The sequence below is a fragment of the Oncorhynchus mykiss genome, chromosome 15 (assembly GCF_057628025.1).
Source record: "Oncorhynchus mykiss isolate SJ-2025 chromosome 15, ASM5762802v1, whole genome shotgun sequence".
In the NCBI taxonomy this organism is placed as follows: Eukaryota; Metazoa; Chordata; class Actinopteri; order Salmoniformes; family Salmonidae; genus Oncorhynchus; species Oncorhynchus mykiss.
Window position 1 is genome coordinate 22,694,645 of NC_143036.1, and position 23,687 is coordinate 22,718,331.

The 23,687-nt window shown below is 43.1% G+C and overlaps 1 protein-coding gene across 2 annotated transcripts in view; it reads left to right on the forward strand.

Moving 5' to 3' along the window:
- tgfbr1b (transforming growth factor, beta receptor 1 b) overlaps positions 1-23,485 on the forward strand; it is a 68,700-nt gene extending 45,215 nt beyond the window's left edge. Inside the window, exons 3-9 of one of the 2 annotated variants that reach the window (XM_021562716.3) lie at positions 4,879-5,115; positions 6,812-7,042; positions 7,594-7,761; positions 10,228-10,384; positions 13,448-13,572; positions 13,909-14,039; positions 17,826-23,485. In XM_021562716.3, the coding sequence (XP_021418391.1) occupies positions 4,879-5,115; positions 6,812-7,042; positions 7,594-7,761; positions 10,228-10,384; positions 13,448-13,572; positions 13,909-14,039; positions 17,826-17,951 (1,175 nt within the window). In that variant the 3' untranslated portion in view covers positions 17,952-23,485. The remainder of the gene's footprint in view (positions 1-4,878; positions 5,116-6,811; positions 7,043-7,593; positions 7,762-10,227; positions 10,385-13,447; positions 13,573-13,908; positions 14,040-17,825) is intronic. The other variant, XM_090199631.1, reaches the window with a different exon arrangement.
- Positions 23,486-23,687: the final 202 nt, after the last annotated feature.

A 23,687-nucleotide genomic window follows, 5' to 3' on the forward strand; every position in this document is an offset into this window, starting at 1 on the left:
AACTACCCATCCCGGATCCTGGAGAATTGTCATCAACTACACTAATTAGCATAGCGCAACGGTCAAAAAATATTAATATTCATGAAATCACAAGTGAAATATAGTGAAACACAGCTTAGCCTTTTGTTAATCACCCTGTCATCTCAGATTTTGAAATTATGCTTTATGCAAAAGCAAGACAAGCGTTTGTATAAGTTTATCGATAGCCTAGCATAGCATTATGTCCAGCTAGCAGCAGGAAGCTTGGTCACGAAAATCAGAAAAGCAATCAAATTAACCGTTTACCTTTGAGCTTCGGATGTTTTCACTCACGAGACTCCCAGTTAGACAGCAAATGTTCCTTTTGTTCCATAAAGATTATTTTTATACCCAAAATACCTCAGTTTGTTTGTCACGATATGTTCAGAAATCCACCGGAAATAGCGATCATGACAACGTTGAAAAAAATTCCAAATTATATCAATTTTTTATTTGACCTTTATTTAACCAGGCAAGTCAGTTTTAAGAACAAATTCTTATTTTCAATGACGGCCTAGGATCGCTAGTGGGTTTAACTGCCTGTTCAGGGGCAGAACGACAGATTTGTACCATGTCAGCTCGGGGGTTTGAACTTGCAACCTTTCGGTTACTAGTCCAATGCTCTAACCACTAGGCTACACTGCCGCCCCATAATATCGACAAACATGGAAAATGTTTTTTATAATCAATCCTCAAGGTGTTTTTCAAATATCTATTCGATAATATGTCAACCGGGACAATTGGCTTTTCAGTAGGAGCGAGAGGAAAAATGACAGTCTTTTACGCAAGAATCATTCTGAGAGCCCTCAGCTGGCCACTTACGCAATGTAGTAGTTTACGCTCATTCTTCAACATAAAGGCGTGAAACTACGTCAAAATGCTGTAGACACCTTAGGGAATACGTAGAAAAAGGAATCTGGTTAATATCCCTTTCAATGGCCAATAGGGGTACATAGGAACACAACGGTTTTGATTTGATTTTCCTGAGCCTGCAATATCAGTTCCGTTATACTCACAGACAATATTTTGACAGTTTTGGAAACTTTAGAGTGTTTTCTATACTAAGCTGTCAATTTTATATGCATATTCTAGCATCTGGTCCTGAGAAATCGGCGGTTTACTTTGGGAACGTTATTTTTCCAAAAATAAAAATAGTGCCCCCTAGTTTCAAGAGGTTAAACTGAACCTAACAAAACAATCCTTCTTTAAGCACAAAACTCTCTAGCTAGATGTTATATATATATATATTTATATATTTATATTTATATATATATATAAATATATATATATATATATATATATATATTTATATATATATATATTTATATATATATATATTTATATATTTATATATATATATATTTATATATATATATATTTATATATATATATATATATTTATATTTATATATATATATATTTATATTTATATATATATATATTTATATATATATATATTTATATATATATATATATATTTATATATATTTATATATATATATATATATATATATATATATATATATATATATATATATATATATATATATATATATATATATATATATATATATATATAAATATATATATATATATAAATAAAGACTTGTATTATGCATCTTTATTGTTTTAGTTAGAACCATTCTAATGAAAAGGGGGTGGATTACATCGGGGGAAGTGCTCTCTTCCCCCCCCGACCCCCTTCTTTTTACTCCCCCATGTGGAAGTTTGTGCTCTCTGATTGGCTCAAGTCAACTCAAGTCAAGTTCTTGGCCACTGACAAGCATTGCGAAGTAGAAACGGCAGGGTCGTTGGTACCCGTTCAGTACACAGCAGGGACGTATCTTGCTCTAGCAGGAGAAAGCACAGGAGGTTGTTCCAAGTACCTATCGACAGTTGTCAGATTTCTCGGTCTGTCTGTACCATTGAATGAATCACCCAATCTCTGAGCGTCATCACACACACACACACACACAAAGTCTTCAGTCGTAATTATGTTGTTACCTTGCCAATCCTAAATAGCCTTACCCATCAGTTATAAAACACATTATTACGACTGCCCTCTGTGCACAGAAATAGAATTAGGACAGAAATAACTGTCTTGAGATTGCCATGTAGGTAGAGGAGAGGATTTTAACAACCCAAAACCCTGTTTTTAAAGGATTGACCTAGGTTAACCTATACCCGTCTTGCTACACTAAGCATTTCGTTCTGGCATAACTTTCTGTATAGGAATTAAAACATTTATATGCAACAGATGGTTGCCCACGCAGTGTAGTGGCCCTGTTTTTGGCAAAAGGTAGATTCTTCTCCAAACTTTAACAATTCTGTCGCTGTACAAAGTAAGCCCACCACTGTCCTTTTAAGTGTTGGCCGAAAGCCTTGGACCAGAGAACGCTCTGCTCCAGGTTTAATGCACAACTTCAGCGCACCCCACACTTGACCCTTTTCGTTTGATTATTTTCCTAGCTTCCCCTGCGACATTTACCAAATTAACCGCTCATAGTGTGTCATTGCAGGAGCACTTTCTGCCCCCCCCCCCCCCCCTTTTTTTGTTGCTGGTTTTCTAACTATTAGAAGAAATAGAGGAGATTGAGTGGCCAACACAGTAGGAGCCTTTCAGATACAGTCTTGTGGTCAAAACATTTTACTGTAGCCTTCAGGCCAGAACAGCTTCTCTTCCATCACTATTGATACAGCTAGAGCCTTGAGCCCCAGTGATTCATCCTATAGGCATGTGACTATACTGTATGTACTGTATCGACGTATGAAAGCGTATTAACCAGTGACTTGAAGACATTGGTGACACGGGCATATGACGTGCCATGCTATTCCTTCTGTCATCGCTTTCATATATTCAATGCTTTTGAGGAAAAGGACCAAAGAGTCAAGACTGTAGTGGTCAGACGTTTTTGAAAAGGTTGCTGGGGAACACTGGTGTGTGGGTATTCTGTTTTAAATGTACTTATAGGGTTATCCATACATGTCTAATCCAGCACTTGGGTTAAATAATGGGTATACATCCAACATTAGGCTCACTTCATATCAACCAAAGGCTCATTTGCCTACTCTATCCTGGACCCCTTTTCACACACAGCTTTGAAATTCTCTTAGGTTCAATTCAGACGTTTTTAACAATTAAGTACCATACTGTTATTTTTTTGCAATTAAAATGATGAAGAATAAACAAATTAGTGATGCACCGATATTACATTTTTGGCTGAAACCGATATCCGCTTCCGATATCCCTTCACAGAACAGCTCAAACTGGCTCTAACCAGAACAGCAAGAGGGGGAGGCCCCGGTGCTCAACTGAGCAAGAGGACAAGTACATTAGTATCATCTAGTTTGAGAAACAGACACCTCACAAGTCCTCAACTGGCAGCTTAATTAAATAGTACTCGCAAAACACCAGTCTCAACGTCAACAGCGAAGAGGCGACTCCGGGATTTTGGCCTTCTAGGCAGAGTTCCTATGTCCAGTGTCTGTGTTAATTTTCCCATCTTAGGCTTTTATTTTTATTGGCCAGTCTAAGATATGGCTTTTTCTTTGCAACTCTGCCTAGAAGGCCAGCATCCTGGAGTCGCCTCTTCACTGTTGAGACGGGTGTTTTGCGGGTACTATTTAATGAAGCTGCCAGTTGAGGAATTGTGAGTTTCTCAAACTAGACACTCTTGCTCAGTTGTGCACCGGGGCCTCCCACTCCTCTTTCTATTCTGGTTAGGGCCAGTCTGTGCTGTTCTGTGAAGGGAGTAGTACACAGCGTTGTACCAGAGCTTCAGTTTCGTGGCAATTTCACACATGGAATAGCCTTCATTTCTCAGAACAAGAATAGACTGATGTATTTCAGAAGAAAGGACTTTGTTTGAGCCTGTAATCGAACCCACAAATAATGATGCTCCAGATACTCAACTAGTCTAAAGAAGGCCAGTTTTATTGCTTCTTTAACCAGTTTTCAGCTTTGCTAACATAATTGCAAATGATCCATTTTATGTTATTTTTGTTTTTTTATTTTTTTGTTGAATTTTACCCCTTTTTTCTCCCCAATTTTTGTGGTATCCAATTGTTGTAGTAGCTACTATCTTGTCTCATTGCTACAACTCCCGTATGGGCTCGGGAGAGACGAAGGCTGAATGTCATGCGTCCTCCGATACACAACCCAACCAGCCGTACTGCTTCTTAACACAGCGCGCATCCAACCCGGAAGCCAGCCGCACCAATGTGTCGGAGGCTACACCGTGCCCCTTGGCTAGCGCGCACTGCGCCCGGCCCGCCACAGGAGTCGCTGGTGAGACAAGGAGATCCCTACCGACCAATCCCGGACGACGCTGGGCCAATTGTGCGTCGCCCCACGGACCTCCCGGTCGCGGCCGGTTACGACAGAGCCTGGGCGCGAACCCAGGGACTCTGATGGCACAGCTGGCGCTGCAGTACAGCGCCCTTAACCACTGCGCCACCCGGGAGGCCACCATTTTATGCTATTTTAATAGACAAAAAATGTACTTTTCTTTCAAAAACAAGGATTTCTAAGCAACCCCAAACTTTTGAATGCGCGTGTGTGTGTGTAATACACAGACACACAGACACAGAGAGAAATCACATTTTTGGCTGTACTGGACCTTTTTAAATAGTTACTCATTTAGATGGAACAATTTGTAAAGAATGTCGACCGAAGTGAATTAACAAACTCCTATTCATTGTGGACAAAATACTCATTATTAAAAATAAAAAATAAATGAATTATGTGCCCGTGGACATCTTTTTCTCTACGTCCAACCAGAGACAAACCCAACACAGTCAAAAGAAAAGCAGCTGTATCTAGCTCCTCTTTTAACCCCTTCTCTTCCCTCCTACCCGTAGTGCCGACGGTGAAGCCGGTTCCCCTGGGGCCTGTGGCGCTGGCAGCGGTCATCGCGGGGCCTGTGTGCGTACTGTGCTTCGTGCTGATGCTGGTCTTCTACATCTGCCACAGCCGTGCGGGCGCCCACCACCGCGTACCCAACGAGGAGGACCCCTCCATGAACCACCCCTTCCTCAACGTGGGCTCCACCCTCCAAGACCTCATCTACGACATGACCACCTCTGGCTCCGGCTCTGGTGGGTTAGGTAGCCATGGGGTGAGGGGGTGGGGATGTGTGTGTGTGACTGTGTTGGGGGGGGGGGTCTCTGTTCATGCAGGACTGCTCATGTTTCGTTATATTATTTAATCAATTTTTTTTCTTTGTTTGTTTTAGTATTAATAGATCCTTTTGTTGTGTGCCTTATCTGCTCCGACGTGGCCACTCGTGTTGCGTTGCTTCTTTGTTTGGCTGTGTGTGTGCAATTGAATGAGCGTGCAACTGTTCAGTGCGCAAGCTTTCCAGCATGCGTCTTGGTGTGAGTGTGTGCCTGTGTGAATAACTGAGTGTGTGTGTAGCTACAGAACAGTGCTTAGAGACACACTCCGCTGTGAGACGATGGGGAAATCGAGCCAGGGAGAAGTGACTCCCGCCCTCAGTGAGTGTGTAGTGAAGGCAGCCGTTATCTTATCGGTCCATCTCTAGCTCAGATGAGCTCAGCCTTAGCTGTGGCGTAATGGAAGCGGTGCGGCCTGTGGCTCTATTGACTGGGCGGCGCTAACACAGAGCGGCTGTAAAGCTGCTCTCAACCCCAGACGCCAGCCAAGGGACGTGGTGAGAGAACTGGCACGCGGAAACCTTGTCTTCTTGTTCCGACCAGCAATTAACAGCTCACTATCAGGACTGGCAGAGAAATCCACACCTCTACCTCTAGGATACCTGGATTTGATTCAGAATCAACTTCTTGGGACTTTTTGCGCGAAAGTGTGAATAGATTTTTAGTTATAATTTGTAGGATTTTCCATTCTAGGACCAAGTTGATTTGTACTTTCTGCAAGATATCAAAACTGGAGGACCAGTTAAGTCCACAGTCTAACTGAATTTGACAAACCTGTCAGTGGCTCCTTTTTTCCGGCTTTTAGAGTGGATTTTTCATTTTCAGAATGGGATCTTAAATTACCCAGCTTAATGTTTTGCTCTTTGTCGAAGCAGGTGGATAAATCCACAGTCTGCCTGAATTAAGTACACACGGAAAAAAAGGATGAGGAGCACGGCACAGACGAAAGACTTTCAAAAGTACGATTTAGGGGCCTACTATAGTCATGGAAAAACCAAGGCACTCAGTCCACTCATGTAGCATGTAGACTAAAATATTATTTTCCAGGATGTCACGGCACACATCTAGTGAACATCAGACCCTGCTAGGATCATAGTGACCCCATCTGTCTCCTCCCTGCTCTCCTCTCTCCTCATACAGCTAGCTAGCCCACCACAACCTAAGCTCGGTTTGGCTTCTAACGGCCCTGACCTCCACGGCCTCTACAGCCTGGCTATTTCTGCTGCTGCTAGTACCTGCGGCTTTCAACTTCTCAACCCCTCCCTGCAGGCCCCACAGTAAATAGCTGATGGTCCAGCTGGTGAAATTAAAGAGAGCGATAGATATATTTACTCAGGAGCACAACTCTGGCCTGTTTGTGACGGTTTCAGTTTCAATATGTTTAAGGTTTCAAAAAAAATTAAAAATAAAGAAATGCATTTGCTGAATATTGTCCGAAAAGCCGCAGCACAGACAATTAGCCAATCACTTTGTACACTGAGGTTAGTTCCTGGTCATTTTCATGACGTCGTCCTTTGGATTACTTCTTTCTTAAGCAGAAGTTGTTACCTATGTACATTGCTAGCGAGTGACCAGTCCCGTTTTGTAGCGCATTTCTAAACCATCTTCTTCCTCCCAGGTCTGCCCCTGCTGGTTCAGAGGACCATAGCCCGGACCATCATCCTCCAGGAGAGCATCGGGAAGGGCCGCTTCGGCGAGGTGTGGCGGGGGAAGTGGCGAGACGAAGAGGTGGCGGTCAAGATCTTCTCGTCCCGCGAGGAGCGCTCGTGGTTCCGCGAGGCTGAGATCTACCAGACAGTCATGCTGCGTCACGAGAACATCCTGGGCTTCATCGCTGCCGACAACAAAGGTACGACCAATCACAGCTCACCTCTAAAGAGTAAAACCACTTGTAGGGGCGCTTTTTTATTGTTTTTACTTGCCGGACGATTCGTAATGCCCCTCTATTAGGGTTTAGGATATGGTAGAACGTGCTGGTGTGGGCTTGTAACGGTTTGATAATCATGATAAAGGTTCACTTCAGCATATTTGGATGCAGTCTAGTGATCTCAGTGCAGAATCCCTGCTAGAGAGCCAGGGTAGGTGTGTGTGTGTTTCTAGAGTCGGTTGTAGTAGTTGTGCTCAGTCCAGCTGGTCTGAGCTCTCTCTGACCATCTGGAGGTAACATTACATTGCTCTGAGGAGAACCAACTCACTGTGTTCATTAACCTCCCCCTCCCTCCCTCTCTCTGTCTGTCTCTCTCTCGCTCTCTCGCTCTGTCTTTCCCTCCCTCGGTCACTCGGTCTTTCTCGGTCTGTCTGTTTCTTTTTGTTTTTCTCTCACTCATCTTACTCTACTTTATCTCTCTGTACATGTATCCCTCTCCCCTCCCTCTTTCTGTTACCCCCTTCTCTTTCCAGATAATGGGACATGGACCCAGCTGTGGCTGGTATCAGACTACCATGAGCATGGCTCTTTGTTTGACTACCTGAACCGCTACACCGTCACCGTGGAGGGCATGATCAAACTTTCCCTGTCCACTGCCAGCGGCCTGGCCCACCTCCACATGGAGATCGTTGGCACGCAAGGTGAGTAACAGCTATGTTGACCAATCACAGTCAATCAGTGACTGGTGACAGCAACACCCACCAATCAGCGACTGAGGACTTTACTCTTTGTCAAGAGATGGGAGTCGGAACATTTGCCTTTTGGCTTCACGTAGAATAGTAATGTGTTACAAACTGTGTGTAACATAGCCACCAAATGACATGCATACAATACTTCATACATATATCTGTACTCTAATCATAATGTTCACACATTAGGTTTGTATCATGGGCATAGAAAGGGGAACTTGGACGTTTGACTATGATGACAAGCGAAGTGAAGACATCAACTATGAAATAACACATATGGAATCATGTTAAACAAATCAAAATACTTTATATTTGAGATCCTTCAAAAAGCCACCCTTTACCTTGATGACAGCTTTGCACACTCTTAGCATTCTCTCAACCAGCTTCACCTGGAAAAAGTCTTGAAGGAGTTCCACATGCTGAGCACTTGTTTGGCTGTTTTTCCTTCACTTTGCGGTCCGACCCATCCCAAACCATCTCAAATGGGCTGAGGTTGGGTGATTGTGGAGGCCAGGTCATCTGATGCAGCACTCCATCACTCTCCTTCTTGGTCAAATAGCCCTTACACAGCCTGGAGGTGAGTTATGTTATTGTCCTGTTGAAAAACAAACGATAGTCCCAAAATTCTAAATAAATTACTTAGTGTCACCAGCAAAGCACCCCCACACCATAACACCTTCTCCTCCATGCTTTACGGTGGGAAATACACATGTGGAGATCATCTGTTCACCCACACAGCGTCTCACAAAAACACGGCGGTTGGAACAAAATATCTCAAATTTGGACTCATCAGACCAAAGGACAGATTTCCACCGATCTAATGTCCATTGCTCATGTTTCTTGGCCCAAGCAAGTCTCTTCTTTAGTATTGGTGTCCTTTTAGTAGTGGTTTCTTTGCAGCAATTCGACCATGAAGGCCTGATTTCATGCAATCTCCTCTGAACAGGTTGGTAACTCTGATTAACATGTCCTCTGCAGCGGTCCTCATGAGAGCCAGTTTCATCATAGTGCTTGTTCTTGCCATAATATGGACTTGGTCTTTTACCAAATAGGGCTGTCTTCTGTATACCACCACATTAAAAAGGAAAGAAATTTCACAAATGTACTTTTAAGAAGGCACACCTGTTAATTGAAATGCATTCCCGGTGACTACCTCATGAAGCTGGTTGAGAGAGTGCAAAGCTGTCAAGGCAAAGGGTGACTACTTTCTAGAATCTCAATATAAAATATATTTTGATTTAACACTTTTTGATTACTACATAATTCCATATGTGTTATTTCATAGTTTTGATGTCTTCACTATTATTCTACAATATAGAGAATAGTACAAAAATAAATAAAGAAAAACCCTTGAATGAGTAGGTGTTCTAAAACTTTTGACTGGTAGTGTGTGCATATATACAGTTGAAGTCTGAAGTTTACATACACCGTAGCCAAATACAGTTAAACGTTCTTCTTTTTTTTCCCTTTTTGTTTTTTTACTGTTCCTGACATTTAATCCTAGTAAAAATTCCCTGTTTTAGGTCAGTTAGGATCGGCGCTTTATTTTACGAATGTGAAATGTCAGAATAATAGTAGTGATTTATTTCAGCTTTTTTTTTTATTGCATTCCCAGTGGGTCAGAAGTTTACATACACTCAATTAGTAGGTACACCTCCAATTGACTCAGGCTAATTGACATCATTTATCAGAAGGTTCTAAAGCCATGACATCATTTTCTGTAATTTTCCAAGCTGTTTTAAGGCACAGTCAACTAAGTGTATGTAAACTTCTGACCCACTGAAATTGTGATACAGTGAATGATAAGTGAAATAATCTCTGTAAACAATTGTTGGAAAAATTACTTGTCATGTACAAATTAGATGTCCTAACCAATTTGACGAAACTATAGTTTGTTAACAAGAAATTTGTGGAGTGGTTGAAAAACAAGTTTTAATGACACCAACCTAAGTGTATGTAAACTTTATTTTCTATCTGAAGATGCAGGATATGCCAATGCAAAGAGTGTGCTTTCAGCTGTCCAGTTTTTTCAGATCAGTACGGATACAAGGAGTAAGGAGAGGAGACCACTTAAGACTATTGAGATGCACCCCCACTCTCTCCACTCCTATGTCAAATACAATCATGTAGGCACCAGCGGGGACAGGCAGTCTTTATCTTTTCATTTTTTCTCCTCTCACTGTCCGACCTTTGCATCAGTGAGCTCTCAATCTAATTTCTCTCTCTTTTTTGTCCCCTCTGTCGCTCTCTCTCCTTCCTTCCCTCTCTTCCTCTCCTGTTCCCACCCTCTCTTTCCCACCCTCTCTTCTCCCACTCTCATCTCTTTTTTTCTCTTTCCCACTCTTTCTTCTTCCTTCTTCTCCTCTCCCACTCTTCTTCCTTTCTCTCTTCTTCCATCCCCCCCCCCCCCAATTCCAGGGAAGCCGGCCATCGCCCACAGGGACCTGAAATCTAAGAACATCCTGGTGAAGAAGAGCGGGACATGCTGCATCGCTGACTTGGGCCTGGCCGTGCGCCACGACTCCGCCACTGACACCATCGACATCGCCCCCAACCACAGAGTAGGAACCAAAAGGTAACTGGACTCCCCATTTGGGCTCCGCTGCCCTCTTATGCCTGTTATTTGGCCTGGCAATATGATATGACTGAGTCGCCATGCCGGCTCTTTGATGTGGTTAGTGGCGACTTCAAACTACTCCCCCCTCGACGTTGGAACGGGAATCAAAAGGTAACAGGAGCCCTTTGGCGGCCATTCTGGCTCCACGAGCTGTCATTGTTTGTAATGATGTGGTGGGAGGTGGAGGTGCCTTGTAAACTGTTCGTCCATTCTGGCTCCAGAGTGCTGCCAAGCCCCCAACCACAGTGTGTGAAACTCAAAGGTAACTGGAGTCCCCAGGGGCGGCCTCTTTCGAGTCGTCATTCATAGTGACTGGAGCCATCACCCCGACTCCCAGCTCCAACAACTACTGCTCGCCGTAATAGGTGAAGGTGCTGTGAAATCGGTAGCAGGTAGGGAGGGAGGGCAGCTGCGAGGGAAGGAGGACAGGAGAGGAGGAGCACACGGCGTGAGTAATTACATGGGAACACGCTGCCCATACAAATGCGCCGTCTCTACCTCACTGCAGCAGCAACAGTGATGTTTTATGAAACCAGGTCTTGTTTCAAAGTAGCCAGGCCAAAATACAACCATAGAAATGTTGAGGGAATTATTTTAAAGACCCATAATATGCCATTGAAACCAGCATTTTTCTTGTGTTTTCTTGGTTTTTAAATCAATGTTATTTTATTGTCCAGCAGCCAAAGGCATAATCCTAGTCCTTTTAGTAACCCATGCTGATTCATCTTTAGATCTCCCCTCTTTCTTAATTTCTAAAATATATTTTCATATCTGTCACATGAAACCGCTAGCCATTTTCCCAGTAATTGCATTTTGGAACATTCATGCGGCCATATGCGCATTGTTGAGTTTATAATATGAAGAAATATACTTGATCAACATTTTAAGCTAAACGGTCTGTTCTGTTTTATCAGCCTCTGCTTTAAAAAAAGATATACATTCTATGCAGTGGTTCATCCCAGAACTGTCCCAGGGTCTGTTTTGAACTGTAGACATGTTTTTTTTCCTTTTCGGGATACCCTTAATTTTCGAGCCCTGGAGGGTATTATTTTAGTATTTGGTTGTAATTGTAATATTTTATAGGCTACCAAGGGTAACCAACCATCCTCCAACAGAGCCTTATAGGGGCAGTGTTGTATTTTGAAGCAGACTTGAATAGGCAAAGAAGCCAATAGGTGTAGCCTACATTTTTATCTGATTCTCTGTGGTGAAAAAGATAGTACAGCATTTTATTTTGGAAGGTGGTTCCTTGCATCGTACGATGATGTAAAAATGGTGTTGCAGACCTATTTTTTTTCTTCTTTTTTTGACAATTGACTTGAGCTTTTGGACGAGTAAAAATATATGTCCTACTTGTGAAGCCCTGCTAGAAACATGTCCCCTATCTTTCCTCCCACCGCACTCATGTTTCATGTAGCATTGCCCTGGGGCTGAGGAATGGGGACTGTGGGCGTGAGGGGGGGGGGGGGGGATCAATGCTGCAGAACCAATACTGAGTCGTAGATGGGGGTGGGGGGTCGATGGCATTACCACAGTTTACTATGGTCATTGTCGGTAGGTGGTGGAGCTGCATTAATTAGTGCACTGACACATTGGCGCTGGTAGACAATGTCAAGAGTTTTTCTACCGTTCTGGCGTAGCACGGGAGACCCCCTTTCTCTTTGCGGCGGGTGGTTGTGTTGTGGTCCTGGCTGGCTCTGTGTCTGTCTGTCTCTGTTCAGCTGGCCCACTGGAATCTGTGAGGCTTAGTGAGGCTCACGGCTCTGGGACTGGGGAGGGAGATTAGGCCCAGCGCCGCAGCGCTAACACCCTTCCTTCCGGTGGCTCCCAACTTTACAGAGGGGAGGGTAGCCCCCTTCCCAAAACATTCGCTCTCATCTCCAGCTGGGAATCTGGGATTCCTTCTTAAGGAACAAAATGTCCTTTCTCTAACGACAGTATTAGAGAGATTGACCCAGAAACTGATCTGTCAGTTTTGTGTTTGAGGTCTAATGGTGCAGGTGAGAATCTGGAGGAGGGGAAACTGATTGTCCATCTGTGCCAACCGGAGAGATTTTCTGGTTATCAAGAATGTTGTTCATCTACAAATGCTGAGGAAGACAATGTCTCATATCTCTCTGAGAAGCTGTGTTTGGAAAACACGCCTGGCGGCCTAGCAGAGGATATAATCAGTTTTTTGTTTGAAATTGTAAAAATTAAAATCAGAGGAATGATTGTGTCTTTTATTGCTCTGAGTGTGTTGGGCAAATATTGATTCACTTCTAACTGCTCTGTGATATGAGCATTTCTGAAACGCTCTCAAATGCACGGGGTGTTTGTAGGTGTATTGACACCAAACCTTTTGATGTTTTTTTTTATTGTCATTATGAAACTCCAGCTCAAGGAATTCAATTGAAGACATTTTTGCTCAGTGTGGAAGGTTGTGAATTGAATGCTGCATAAGACGGTGCATAAGTGTGTGTGCGCGGTCAGTCTACTGTAGTATCTAACCAACCTTGCCGTTTCTCTCTCTCTCTCTCTCTCTCTCTCTCTCTCTCTCTCTCTCTCTGTCTCTCTGTCTCTCTGTCTCTCTGTCTCTCTGTCTCTCTGTCTCTCTGTCTCTCTGTCTCTCTGTCTCTCTGTCTCTCTGTCTCTCTGTCTCTCTGTCTCTCTGTCTCTCTGTCTCTCTGTCTCTTCTCTCCCTCTCTCCTCTCTCCTCTCTCTTCTCTCTTCTCTCTTCTCTCTTCTCTCTTCTCTCTTCTCTCTTCTCTCTTCTCTCTCTCTCTCTCTCTCTCTCTCTCTCTCTCTCTGTGTCTCTCTCTGTGTCTCTCTGTGTCTCTCTGTGTCTCTCTGTGTCTCTCTGTGTCTCTCTGTGTCTCTCTGTGTCTCTCTCTGTCTCTCTCTGTCTCTCTCTGTGTCTCTCTCTGTGTCTCTCTCTGTGTCTCTCTCTGTCTCTTTTTCTCTCTCTCTCTCTCTCTCTCTCTCTGTCTCTGTCTCTGTCTCTGTCTCTGTCTCTGTCTCTCTCTCTCTCTCTCTCTCCAGGTATATGGCACCAGAGGTGCTGGACGACTCGATAAACATGAAGCATTTTGAGTCATTTAAGAGGGCAGATATCTACGCCATGGGCTTGGTTTTCTGGGAGATAGCCAGTAGATGCTCTCTAGCAGGTACGTGCGTTGGTCCCCCTGTAGATCCTCCGTTATTAATTCACTGTCTGTTGCGCCCCCGATATCAACAGTTGGTGAGTAATATGATGGCGCATAGCAAGTTTATTAGTTCATGAACTAATTCTCTGGTTCTGTTGGATTATCACTGTATATACAAATCACATACATTTCCTTTTTGAAGTACATGAGCTACTTCCTCTGGGATGTTTATGATATATACTGTGCGGAGGACAAACACATTTCCCTCGAGGGATAATAAACATTTGTTGTATTGTGTTGTAAGTACCGTCAGCGGTTTGTGATGTATTTTAACGCGTCTGACGTGATTTGCGTCAGGCATCGTTGAAGACTACCAGCTGCCATACCATGACCTGGTGCAGTCAGACCCTTCTGTAGAGGAGATGAGGAGGGTGGTGTGTGAGCAGAAGCTACGGCCCAACATTCCAAACCGTTGGCAGAGCTGTGAGGTACGTCACACACACACACACACACACACACAGGACCTTCATACCATTAAAAATGCTTTTATTTTTATTGCTTTGGTTTTTAAACCATTCACATTCCAAGTTCTGAGGTACGGCTCACCTTAAGAAATGTGTAGTGTCTTCTCTTTGCAGCCATAATAACTAGCCAATTTCATCAACTGAAAATCCACATGACATGATGCGTTTAAACCAAGAACGATCGCAGCCCACAAACCTGAAACTCTCCCATGCGTCTATCGATCTCAATAAGACTGGTCTCACAAGCTAGTGTTTCCCGCTCTCCTCAGTAGCACCGCAGTCCCTCCCTCAGAGAGTAACCATCCACCCCGAGGGGAAGAAAGTGTGCTGCGTTTCTCCCCTCTGTCTCAGGTTTCCCTCTTTCACGGCATCACACTCTGTTTACAAGGCTCTTTTTTCCCCCTCTTTTGCTCTTTCTTTCATCCTCTCTGTTTATTGGTGTTCCTGTTTATTGCCTGTAAAACCGAACAATTAGATTAGAGCCAATCCAAAGTAATACAATCTTGTAATCTAATCTGGCCACTACGACCATGCCTTTATGGCTGCCAAGCTGCTGTGACTGTGCTGCACCTGCCATTCAACACAACACAGTGACAAGACAATGATCGATCAACCGGAGAGAAAGATGTCCCTGATACCAAAATAATAGTCTAATGGGTATAGATATTAAGCTATATTCTATATTTCTGCCTTGGCCAGACAAGTTGTTTGCTAAGTTGTCCCCATACCAAAAACCTTTTTATAAAAAAAAAAAGTATTTATAATTAAGATGAATACATACATGCAACCTACGGCAACACAAATACTAAGCAATGTAGCATGCCAGTACCAATCGTACAGTACAACTAACATAATATGTCAAGACATACAGGTCTGGTTTCCCAGAAACAGATTAAGCCAAATCTCGGACTGAGAAACGCTTTCATTGGAGAATCTCAGTTTAGCATAGGCCTAGCATAAACCACCCCAAAATTGAAATATACAGCCAGAGGAAAGTCATTCTCCTCTTCTTTCCCGGGTTTTAATTGAGGCTAGCTACGGCTGAGGGGGCAGTGGTTTAATGTGCCAATGGGCAGATGGCGCCTCAGCGGCCGCCACTCGTTCCCAGGTCAGGCCGTAAACACAGATGCCTTTTGTTGAGACTGGCGTGTTGCACCGCCACGGTGAGTCAGCCACACCCTGCCAACAACAATACGACCAGTAGGAGAAGGACTGAGAGGAGGAGTGTGTCTGTCTGGTTGGATAGAGCAGAGAATAGTGAGGGGACCACCTTGGGGCACCCTCTCCAAACAGACAGTGGTGTAGTTTATGATGAGGTACAGATTATCCTCGTAATGACTTCTCAGAGGACTTCCTTTGCAGACAGACCAAACTGCTGCTTATGTTCATACAGGTGGTTTGGGCTGCTAGGGTAGTTTTGGTATTTAGTGAGAGACTCTTTGTTTTCTCTGAGTCAGGCAGAGCGTGACATGTGGAGAGCCTTCCCAGCCTTGTTTTGTGTCTGACAGCATGACCCTGAAAAACCGCTCTGTCTCACCACAAGCTATGGTTTCAGGGAGGTGTGTGTGTGTGTCTAGTCAGTTTGCACACAGTGTGTGTGTATTCGGTTTGCATACTACATGTGTGCGTACGTGCAGTAAAGTGCACACACACACACATCCCTCTGTGCTCTTTAGCTAGCTAGTCACTGGGGCGTTCCTGTGGTTTCCAGCCCACAGCCCCACGGTGGCCTTGTGAACTCTCCAGATAACATCTCCCCTGTGCGTTCTTCTCACATGACTCACCCCTCTCCTGTTTCCCACTCTGGAGAAGAATCCTCTTATCCAGTCAATCTGTTTCATCAGAACCACACGTTGGGTATGAAAAGTCTGGTCGATACAGATTTGGGCCAGACCAGAGCCCCCTAGTCCAAAGTAGTGCACTATATCAAAAGTAGTCCACTATGTAGGTAATAGGGTACCGTTCCAGTCAGATGCACACTTAGTCATTTCTAGGTGTCAGGATTATGCCTGGCCTTGAGTCCATTCAGGCATACAAAACAGAGAGCGCTGTGAATGCTTCTTAAAGCAGTAGCCAGCGTGGAGACTAGCTGCTGAAAAGGCCCTGCTGGATGTGAGTCAGTGTAATCTATGTTTGTCAACACACTGCAGCAGATTGTGGGGGAGGTGAGGGACCGTGGTGGGCTGCTGCTGCTCTGCTACTACTGTGCCAGACTTCTCCCACAACCAGGCTATCACTAATACTATTACTGAATAGGGAAGCAAAATATTTGGAACTAAATAGGGAAAGTCTAGACTCTTAGATCAGTGGGGATCTTTCTATGAGTCCCAACTGTATTGAATGTCCCAGGGTCTCAACATGTGAACTTGGGTAATGCCACAGCTTCTGAAACAATAGTGTGTTTTTTTTATAGTGTGTATCTCTCTAGCCTGTCTCTTACTCTTATCCATAGGGTATTGGTACATTTTCGATTTATTTTATTTCCGAGTCGTACACCAATTGGTATGTGTTCACAAAAACGTTTTTTTTGTTGCATTAAACAAATTGAATGCATTTCACAATTTTTAAATGCACAATTATCAATCCTAAATATTTTAACGTCATTCAAATATGCATTGTGTAAGTGTTTCACTGTTGACGTTGTCGCTAGTACAGTGCTAGGACATGACCAAAATGAGTAGTCATAACCGAACAGTTCCACACACAGAATTACCTGATCTCTGTGGTTAAACACGCCCATTCAAATTGCGGGCATCTCCCACAACTGGAGCGTATACATAGCCACTGGCGTGGGTTGTATTAAGAGACCGTAGCAGATGCGGCGGCGAGGTCTACTTGTCAGAAAGCTTCCTGAAGAGTATTTGTCAGCGTTAATCCAAACGAGTGCACTCTGTCTTAATAAGCACTGGTGGAAATCGCCAAGATTATGTCCTCGACAGGTTTCTGAGAGATGTAGACAAATTATGGCCAGAAAACAGATGCTGTTTACAAGGCTGGCAACAAAATGATTCAGCGTCTCATTCCAGCTCCCCAAAAAACATACTATCCTTTTAAGAAATTAAGGGTAAGGGGATTTGAACCTGGCAATGAACCTACTTCCCTAGAGTTGGATGAACTTGTGGTTTTATGTCTCTGCATCCAGTATGCAGGAAGTGGCAGGTCATTTTGCAAGCAAATGCTAACTAGTTTCATGCAAAGACTTCGGGTACACCTAGTATGCTCGGTGCCACAATCTTGAACCGTTACCACAATCCCGAACTATCCCTTTAAACAAGTTTTTGAAGAATGAGCATCAGATTGGTCCAGGGTTTTCAATTTAGGAGAGCAAAACAGGGCTATTGTTGAAGTAGGTATTGGGTCTCCTTGTACACCCAATGACCACAGCCAAGCCTCTCAGGAGTCTAACAGTGGAAACGATAAAAACATCAGTAAGTGGTTCAGAGCCCAGGGGCCCAGGAAGACATTTTTTCTTAACTGCCACCCCCCGTACTTTCTATAGTTAAGCAAAGTTGCTATTGTTCTTGCACTATTTATGTTTCTCCTTAAACAAAAAGTGTTTGTTTGGGTGCAGTGAGGAGGGTGGGGTGGGAACTCCCTATGTGTGTGATGCACACTGGTATATTGCCGCTCTCTGTTCTGGGTATACAAAACCACTGTTTACTAATATCATTGTCATGATAATAAATACTCCTACACACCTCTGTTCTAACACGTTGTTTTAGTGACGTTTTTTCTCTCTCTTTCCTCCAGGCTCTGCGGGTAATGGCTAAGATCATGAGGGAATGCTGGTATGCCAACGGAGCCGCCCGCCTCACTGCGCTACGCATCAAGAAGACTCTTTCTCAGCTCAGCCAATCAGAGGGCATCAAGATGTAGACTCACTTTCTCTTATTATATTATTCATAATCTTATTATTTTATTATTACCATCATTAGTTCTCGCTCCGCTGTTCCTCCTCTTGGTTTGAAAGGAGAGACGGCTCGGTGAAGTTTTACTCTGATATCCCCCGACCACTCCCTAAATGCCGGCATCGTTTCCTCGTCGCCCCACCGACCGGCGCGTGGATCTATTTCCTGTATCACGGAGGTGATGGATGGATCTGGTGGAGGGATGTTTGCCAGTGCAAACCCCACCCCCCCCCCCGTCCTCAAGATTGGTGGGATCACTTCCTCCAGTGCTCGTGAATTACCTATCAGGGTGATTACAGGCCGACGTAGTCCCACCCTGCCACAGACCCATCTCTCAATGCTGTTCTGCGGAAACCAGAGGAAAGGAACAACGACCCATAAGAAAAACCCTAAGGTTGCACGACTGCTGGTCATAACATTCAGGTGACAATGCCTCCATTCCAACAACGAATGTTCTGCCACTGGGCGAGGTAGCTTGGACTCGACGAGAACCGCCCAAGAAAAAGACTGAACGAACTATAGTTTGTTTATTTTTTTACCATCTGGTACTTAAAAACGAGCATATTAATTGAGTTATTATTTGTGTTTCTTTCCATGGAGAGATGCTGGTGTGCTGTTGGACTCATCTCTCTAGAAAATGTTGCATCTTTTTTTTTTAGTATTTCTTTCTCTTCTCCCTAGGTATCACGGTACAGGGGGTCTACAGGTCAGTTTAACTTATTGGTTTTTGTTTGCAAACAGAATGGACATGAGCTCATTCAGTCTTGGCCAACATGCTATGGCATATGCAATATAGATAAAATGTATCTATTTTATATACTCTGCTCTGCTACTACTATGACAACAACAGCTCGACAGTCGCCATCATGCCTTCCCGAGCCAGGTGATAACCTGAAAGTGCCACTGCTTTAAACCTACCCCCCTTCTTCCCCTCTCATGTCAGTTACTGTGTGAGGGTGGATGGGTGGGTGGGTGTTGGTGTGGGTGGGTGTGTAAGATCACATGGAGACTTGACAGAAGCCCTCCCAGAGCTGTAGGAGCAGCAGGGAGTGTTCCTCCTCCTATGCACATGAAAGGACACATGTGGCCTTGCCACACTGCCAGGGGCAGCCACAATACTGCCTCTCTGGTGCCATCTACCCACCCCCCTCTCCCCCCGCTGCCAGCCACCCTCATCAAAACAGCAACAAGGGATGTATTTTTACCCTCGCTCTCTCTCTCTCTCTCTCTCGCTCTCGCTGCTGTATGGGAGAGCTCTCCGGACTATAGAAACGGAATATCAGACTGATAGTGGGGCTAGTACCCACAGGACTACACAGGTCACCTCCAAAGTGGCTTTAAGGAGAAAGAAAAAACAGCGCAAGCATTACTGAAGTTGCCCTATAAACATGCATTGTTGGATTCTACTTTTTTGGGGGGTTGTTTCAGAGTGTGTGACGGCACACATTTATTGTTTTAAATGTCTCTTTAAAGAAAAACAAGGTGAAGTACATTCATTTAAATATAGCAAATGGATATTTACTAAGCCATAGGTTTCCCCTTTTTTGTGCAACTTTTTCTACTACTACAAGAATGTACATTTACGGATAAAAATTATCTGGAACATTATGTAAACTGCTTCACATTTCAGCTTAGCAAATCTTAAGGGACCAATGGAGAGAGGCAGGATTGCTTTTGTTTTGTGAAAAGTAAGATGATAAATAATAACTATTATAAAGTAGGGTCAATATTATATATAAAGAAAAAAATTAAATATCGCACCAGATTTAAAGCTGCAATATGCAACTTTTTGGGCGACCCGTCAAAATTCATATAGAAATGTGAATTATAGATCTGTCATTCTCATTTGAAAGCAAGTCTAAGAATCGGTAGATCTGTTCTATGTGTGTTATTTCTGTGCTTCCTGTTTTTAAGTTTAGTTTTTGCTTTACTTTTGGTTTTGTGCGCCAGCTTCAAACAGCTGAAAATATACTATTTTTGGTTATGGAAAATTTCACAGTGGTTTTGGTACAATGATTCTCTAAACTATACTTGCTTGTTTGGTCACACAAACTGAAATTAGGCTAACTATTAGAATTTTAGCATCCAGGAAGTGGCAGAGTGGTTTCTGCATAGTGCATCTTTAACAATTGTATGTTTTTGTTTGTATTGTAAGGTGCCCTATTGCCACACACCTAAACCTGCAAGCTGCATATTTATACCAATTTGGATAGTGCTCGTTTTGGTATGTTCAGTTTCCACAGTCTTGATGTCACTGCAGCTTATTGCTCTATTTCAGCATACTAAGCAAAACCTCATATTGGAGCATGTGTAAAAAAAATATAATATTTTTTTAAATGGAAAAACTGTGTTGTCACAAAAAATAAACAGAACCCCAAAAGATATGATTGTTTGGCAATAAGTGCACTTCTTCTGACCTAACTGCACGCGAACCTGTGTGGCAATAAGGTTGTCTTTGTTCTTTTATTGTTCCTTTGGATTTCTCTACAACAGTCTGCTGTTTGGATGCATTGTATTTATCTATGGGACACTGTGCTGCTACAAAATGTCTGCCTCTGTTCAGAAACCAAGATGAGGTCAGAGATGCTCTGTGAGAGCCCCAATTGGATGTACATAACATATCCCACATGCCTCTTATTAGAACTGTGCCATTATGTTTTTGTCTCTACATGATTCACCATTGGTGTTCCCCAAGGGTGAGTGCTGGGATCTCTGTCTCTCTCTCTCTCTCTCTCTCTCTGTCTCTCTCTCTCTCTGTCTCTCTCTCTCTCTGTCTCTCTCTCTCTCTGTCTGATGCATCAGGTCAATCTTCATCCTGTAGAGAAATGCTGAAGTAGCCCTTTAAGCATTTTCTTATTATTTCTGATTAGGTGTGCTTCAGGAAATGAAGATCTGTACATTGTGTTGAACCTTGGAGATTGATTGTATGCTGTGCCATATAGTGATCTTAGTGATCCCTGCTACATACTGAAAATGTTCATTTGGAAGATTGAAGTTAGTGGAAATGAATGGACAGAGGGCGGGAAATGGTGTATATATCCAACTATTGATGTAGGACCTTAATTTGATCGCCCCATTGCAGGAAAACATGCCTGTAAATCAGCAGGACATGTTAAACTTGTGTATTTGAGGTTTAAAAAGACTTCTGATGTTTGCAATTTTCCCTTACAAAAAAAATGTAACAACCCCTACAAAGATGTCGATTATTTATAATCCACGTAATAACTCACATTTCCTGTTGCTGCAGGATTATTTTCCTGTTGTAGCGAAATAGTCACATTTTAAGATCCTACATCTTGTATATCTGTCTGGAAGCTCTGTCCTGCACAGTTGGTCAACAAAAATAGTTTGAACAAAAAGGAAGTGAAAGCTATCCCTAATATTAAGAGAGTAACAGATATCGCTGCTATGACACATGTTGAACAAATGGAAGGGGGAAAAAGCAGAAACGTCATCATGCTGAATTAGGTCCCCGTGCGTGTACATAATGCTAGATCTTAGAGCTTGTGTTTGTGGCAAGGTCAACTCCATTCTCTGGGACATAACAACAACAACACTCAAACAGCAGCAGTTCAGCTGACTACTTCACTATCTATGCCTCCGTTGTCTACACTGGGCCAACGTTCATTCTGTGTCCGGACACATTTCTGTCTTAAAATCACCAGCAGCCTTTCTTTTCGTTTCTAAAATCAAAGGTGACTTATTCTTACATTAAGTGTAAAAAAACATGACATATCCAGGTATTCCCCTCTCAGTGATATGCAGGTCATTTTTCCTGGCCATACCAGCTTACAAGTTAACAGAAACAACGACAACAACCATACCGTTGCACCTCTGGTTTTATCATAAAAATAGGGCGACAGTCGCGGCTTTCGGGGTGGTCTAGAGTGGAAAAGTGGGGTTTTAGGTCTCGAAGCGCATTTAGTTTGCCTAGGGGTCTCTTGAGGTGCTACCAGTGTCCTTTTCAATACCCCCCACCAAAAAAACTTTTCTGTGCCTCCTTTCTGCTCATCTATTTCCACCCAAACACAGAAAGGAGACACAAGCCAGGATGTCCCAGGCAGCAGACTGCCAGCGGCCATCTTTGTTGCACCAGTTAGGAGGGTTGAAAGGGTGGGTGTTTGCTGTACGTGCCCTTTTGTGACCCAAACTCATATGATCTGGTAATTTTATCACTGGCAGACAGTCTGCTCAGACAGAAACTGACAAACAGTACTGTTGCTCGAAGCAAGGAGCAACACTAATGGTTGCTATTTTTATTTGATTTAATTTGTTTTAAATTCATTATTTGATTTATTGTGTGATCTATTTGAGGCCAGGGAGATATGCAAATGATGACCCCCCCCACTGAGACTAAACTGACGTGAATGTATAAACTCAAATGGCTCTACCTTTCCCGAGAGAGGCCGCAAACCGGAGCACAATTTGCATAATTCCTTCAAAGGTCATGCATATGCCCAGTTGGCCTGCAAAACCACAACACACAGGTTCCTCTTATAGTTATGCACATTTTTTTGGTCAGCGTGGTCCCTTTCTTTGCTTTCCATTTTTCGCTCCTGTCCTGTTTGGGCACCGTTTTTCTGGTCTCTATCTATGCTACTATCTGGATCTTTTTTGCAGTACTGTCAGTACACTCAGTTGTGTCAGAAAGCACAGGCATCATCATTCTGGAGACATTTTTAGACTGCCAATTAATGCCCAAGGGAAAGAAAGCAATGGTTTGGGTCACAAAAGGGTCCTGCTTGCTAAATAAAAAGCCAATAGTGGTGCTCTCCACGGGTTCTATGTGGCTGCTGTAGTGAGACTGTTGTGTAAAAGCTTTATCGTGTTTTATTTGGTGCCTAAGTTAGACTATTCCCCCTTCTGTAATTTTTCCACCTAGAATGACGAGCTGCATGTGATTGTGTTCCAATGTATGCATCACTTGATTTATAAATAAACAAAAAAAGCTGGAAAAAAATATGAAGTGTAATTAACAGGATATTAGGTCATTCAAATCTAAAGAAAATACCTCCTGAAGACCAATGTGTTTTTACCTCAATGTATATATTCGATTTGTTTACGCCTAGTTAGATTTTTTTTGGTTTCTATGAAATGCTCATTTGAAGAATACACATTTGTCAATGGTACTTTTTTTGTCAATGGTATTGTGTTTTGTGGTGTTCAGTATATTCCTCTATTTACCATTATCACTTATTGACTTCTGTTCTGTCTCAAATGTAAATGCTTTACCAACGTCAAAACCTTAGTCTTTTCCAAGCCCCTCTGAGCTGTGTTTTAAAAATGTCTTGTTCTTTTTAAGTGGTCAAAAAGGAGGCTGCAAGGAGTGACCGGTTTCAGAATCGCCTGTGCCCCCTTCTGATTATTTCTAATGCATATGTATTGACTTCTTTTTAATAGTGTGCACCGAAGAATGAACGATCAACATAGGATAGCTTATGTTAAGTTCTAACATAGTTGGAGTACAAAGTGGTGTGAATAAAATACATTTCTGTAAGACCATGGTTTTGTTTGTGGTGTTGAATTCACATTCACAGGCTGTGTAAGGAATGAGCCATGTATTTCATTTCTGCTGGGGGGGTTATGGTGTGCCAGTACAGGAGGATTAGACCTTCCTATCAAACAGAATGGAGTAGACTCTCTTGGTTTTGGCTGAAGGCTAGCCTGTAGCCCAGGACTCTCCAACCCTGTCCCCAGAGAGCTA